Here is a 4553-nt window from a genome sequence, read left to right on the forward strand (position 1 = left end):
TAGAGTTCTTTTTGGGGGTTTTCTTGTAGACAATTGATTGTTTGTAATACCATAGACCTTTTAATAAAAAATTGGAAATATAAACTAGAAAGAACTAAATACTAAAATCAAAACGTTACAAACTTCCAATTCAGAATACCGAGTTTAAATGGAACTTTCCTAATATTGTTTTTTATCCAGAAATTGTATATTCGCATATGCATCGAGTGCAATAAGATTAAACCTTTTACTTCTACCACTCAATAGAAAAAGGTTAAATTTCTCTAAGCCATTCAACATCACAGCACAATCTATTAGAATCTCAAACTGTAAGTAGATTATAAATTGATGTAACGTCCGAGAGGGAGAGGCAGGCAAGTAGAATAGACAAGTTCAGATGAGTCTAGACATTCAAACAACAAATCCTGAGTAAGTTGGATGAGCGACAAGAACATAAATCACTTCAAACAGATGCAACTCAACTATTCAGCCATGAGTAACAAGAGAAGCACTGATAATCTATGAAATGAGTTATCACAATATTTCGGATAAGCGCATCTTAATCATTGTAAAAAGAAAGTATTCCACATTGCGATTTTCTTAATGACATGATGCAATGGACCCATACAGACTACACAACAGGAAGGGGATGCCTCACTAAAAGGAAGCAGAAGGGTGATCACATTTGGAACAGTAAGGTTTCAGTTACATGGTATTCTAGATAAGCTCAGTTCATACAACCATACTGCTTAGCATCTAAAACAAATGGCAGCAGTGGTTACAGAACAACTTACTACTTATCTTCCATATAATGAGACTGAATTTTTACAGCAGGGTAAGTGTTGACTCAGTGGAAAAAATGGTTTCAGTTTTCGCTTCACTATATCTCTTTTAATTAACAGATCCTCACCCTCAACCTGTTACAACTAGATATGTAGCTCAGAAGACCATTCCCAATGCACAATCAAAAAGACAATGAGCAATACTTCTATGTGAAACTGGAGAAAAGAAATGAAACCATCTGAATTTATTTAGACAGATTAAATGCCAGTAACTACATAATATTTGACAATGTTAGCAGAATGGGAAATGTACTAGCTGATGAAACAAATATAAGCAACCGTACAAACAAATATTACCCAACCCCAAGCAACCATAGGAATTAATCATTATTTAGCTACAGTTGACAGACGAGAACTGCAATGGAAGCATGCCATGGTAGCAATAGGACACAAGGAAACCTGACACCAATTTTATTTTCCTCAAGCAAAGGAAGCCATAATGAAATCACATGAAGGTACAATGAAACTAACAAACTTGAACAAGAAAGGCAGTTTAGGAAAGTTTGATACAAGAAATTATTAATGCTTCACTGTACTGCATGATCCCATACCACCGAGATTTCCCATGCTTAACAGAAAATGGCAGAAGTTTTAAATTCTTCTATTGCAAATGAAATGATGGTAAAACTGGAAAAAAGAACAAATAGACAAAGCTCTGGAGTTACATAGAAGAGACTGTTCTATTGAATCTTGAGTAAATTCAGAAATTCTAAAAGGCAGAGATTACCCATTAGGCAGAATCAGTATTTTATGCCCTCCAATAAACCAATTTTGCACATCCTTCCACCAGGGAAGGAGATGTGCAGTACATAAGGCATCAGAATAAATCAGCAGCCCATCACAGCACAATTATACACAAAGCTTCCTAAATGTCTGCTTGCAATGAGGTTCCATTCTGGTGGGCCCTCTTTTGGTATCCAAGAATTTAGCTCAATGGTCCCTCCTCCCATTGCCCTTGCTCCTCCAATGACTATGAGTCGTTCACCGCATGCCCGAAATGCAAGCCCCCATCCATTCATTGAATCTGGCCTCTCAGGCAATCTACCAAGAGTAACCCAAGAGTTATTCTCCTTATCATATTTTCTCACCTCCTTTTCTCCATAATCTGCAGCATACAGTTCATTATTAACAACCGCCACGAGTGGAGGTGCACCTGCCACACCATTGAGCCCTGAGGACATGTTTGGGATGACCCTCCAGGTGCCTTTCTCCAAATCATACTCCTCTCCACACGTTAGCAACTCCATGTTGCTCGCCATGCCTCCAATCACATAGAATTTATCATCCATAAAGACACCTGAACACATCTTCCTCGGCTTATTCATGCTCGGAAGAGTTTCCCACTTTTGTGTTTCAGAATTATAGAGCTCTGCAGAGTTCAATATAGTACCTTGAGCATCAGTACCACCAGCTACAATAGCCTTCTCCCCAAGGCTAGCAGATCCAAATAAGCACCTAGGGGAGTTCATCTCTACACCAGGAGACCAAGAATTTGTTAGAATGCTGTATCTCAGTACTATATGAGAAGTAATCTCCTTGCCAAAAACAAGGAGCTCGGTGCCCACTGCAAGAGACTCCTTATCGGCATACATGAAGCAATCATTGTGGGGCATCCTTGGGAGGGTGATCCAGCGCTCACGGTATGGGTCATATGCTACCCACTCAAGGACACTGCAGGAGAAGTACACCCAGTGCTCAGTGATCCCATTCTGCCGCCGTAACTTGTAAAGCTCACCACTCCGGATCAGGGAACGGAAGCTTCGGCTAAGGGATGCAAGGGCACCATAATCAGATCGAGAACAATGAAGAAGACAGTTTATAGAGTTGTCTCGGCCAATTGCACTGATAAGAGAATTTGAATCAGAATGCCCACCACCACCATGGCCCTGATGATCAGATTCATCAACAGGGGGCTGCCCACCACCACCATGGCCCTGACGATCGGATTCATCAACAGGAGGCTTCCCGCCACCACCGTGGCCCTGACAATAGGATTCATCAACAGGGGGCTTCGTTTCCTCAATAAGGGAAGGATCTTGGGGACGATCAGATTCATCAACAGGGGGCTGCCCACCACCACCATGGCCCTGACGATCGGATTCATCAACAGGGGGCTTCGTTTCCTCGGTAAGGGAAGGATCTTGGGGATTCAGCGACTTTGTCCTCTTACTCTTCACATCTTCATCTTGCTCCCCGGGTTCCACACTAGGTGGGCGTTTGTTGTTTGTGATCTCAAGTAGCTGGTAGGTCATATACAGCCACTTGGATTCTTGCTCACAGGAGCTAGGCAGCATCCTCGAGATCAAACAGGACTGGCCCTCCAACATATCTCCAGAACCAAAACAAGATTGAAGCTTGAGATGACAAATCCAAACACCCTTCCAAAAGAGCCGCTGAAATCAATCTTTCTAGCTCCCAAAGCTATAAATCCACAATCGGACAGGCAAAAGGAAAAGAAATATCAGTGCTAGCAACCAAATCAAATCTCTTATTCAAGCATACAAAAAAAAAACAAAATCAGCATGAGAAAAAGGAGGGAGGAAAATGAAATCATCCACTAAAAAGAGATCAAAAACCATTGCTTATAGACCACATTCATGGATTGGAAAAGGAAAAAAAAACATAAAAACTGAATCTTTCAGCGTTCGTGGAAAGATTCACCAATCACAGCAGCTAAATCGGAGATCCATTCGAATAAAAACAAAACTTTCAATAAATCAGATTCATCTAACGAAAGCTATGCAGGTGAAAAACCAAAGAAAAAGATATCCAAGGACCAAAACAAGAACGTCGCCGCCGAAAAATGCAAACTTGGAGCAAATAAAACCTAGAACGACCAATTCCCAACACCAAACCTCCCAAATTCCATCAAAAATGACAAAAACTCCGAACGTCTCATTCCTCCACCACCAATCGCAAGGCATAAAAAGATCTACCACCAAAATCCCCACACCAAGAGACAAAAATCAGCACGACCACCACAACAAATCACTTTCTTCTTCTTCTTCCCATACCTTCCCGAGCTGGAATGGATTGAGATCTCGACCTCATGAGCTCAAAAAAAAAAAAAAAAAAAAGAATAAACGAGGAAAAACCTAAAAACTTACAGCAAGATTGTGATGAAAGCTGGCCTCGACTGGGAATCAAATTTTTTTCCGTTTATTTTTCCAAATTATTTCCACAAAATCCTCTCATTCTCCCTTCTCTCTCCTCCCCTTCGTCCTCCGGATTCTCCTCTGCGGACTTCGCCCGATGAGGGCTTCGCGTCGGGCCTTGGGGAGCGATTCGGCTCTTTAGCTCCACCCCCCCCTCTATTATTATATATTCGTTAAAAAGGACTGTTTGAGAGTTCGTTTCCCTCACGCTCGTAATTCCTCTCTTTCTTCATTGGAATCACGTTCGATATGGGGAGAGAATTTTTCTTTTCTTTTTATTCTTTTGCACTTCTCCGGTTGGCCAATTTGTCGATAACTTGGGGACGGGGATGAGATATCGAGTGTGATGCTGGTGTGCCGCAGGAGCACGCTAGGGGAAATGGGTCGCCCCCACCCCGTGCTCAGGCCGTCCGGGAGGTGGGTTAGGGTTACCACCCGTGAGAACGGGGAGAAATGAGAACAAGTTCATTGGATTTTGGCCAAACAAATTGGCGTGGTTCTTGTTAATGTCAGTTTCCTGCATTTATTCAAATCAAGACCAATTTTTTGGAAGGAAAAAAAAGAGAAGGACTACAAG

The 4553-nt window shown here is 41.8% G+C and overlaps 1 protein-coding gene across 3 annotated transcripts; it reads right to left on the reverse strand.

Annotated features, from left to right (window-relative positions):
* Positions 1–1215: 1215 nt before the first annotated feature.
* Positions 1216–4137, reverse strand: LOC103703321 (F-box/kelch-repeat protein SKIP11-like). 3 transcript variants are annotated; one of them, XM_017842320.3, is made up of 3 exons: positions 3929–4137; positions 2902–3242; positions 1216–2748 (listed from the first exon to the last, which is right to left on the reverse strand). In XM_017842320.3, the coding sequence occupies exons 2-3, from the start codon at positions 3146–3148 to the stop codon at positions 1649–1651; spliced, it is 1347 nt and encodes a 448-aa protein (XP_017697809.1). In that variant the 5' UTR covers positions 3149–3242; positions 3929–4137; the 3' UTR covers positions 1216–1648. The 3 variants fall into 3 exon arrangements, with proteins under 3 accessions (XP_017697809.1, XP_008784362.1, XP_026659028.1); XM_008786140.4 differs by having other exon boundaries at positions 1216–3242; XM_026803227.2 differs by lacking the exon at positions 3929–4137 and having other exon boundaries at positions 1216–2778; positions 2932–3242.
* Positions 4138–4553: the final 416 nt, after the last annotated feature.

Source organism: Phoenix dactylifera, chromosome 6 (genome assembly GCF_009389715.1).
Source record: "Phoenix dactylifera cultivar Barhee BC4 chromosome 6, palm_55x_up_171113_PBpolish2nd_filt_p, whole genome shotgun sequence".
NCBI lineage: Eukaryota > Viridiplantae > Streptophyta > Magnoliopsida > Arecales > Arecaceae > Phoenix > Phoenix dactylifera.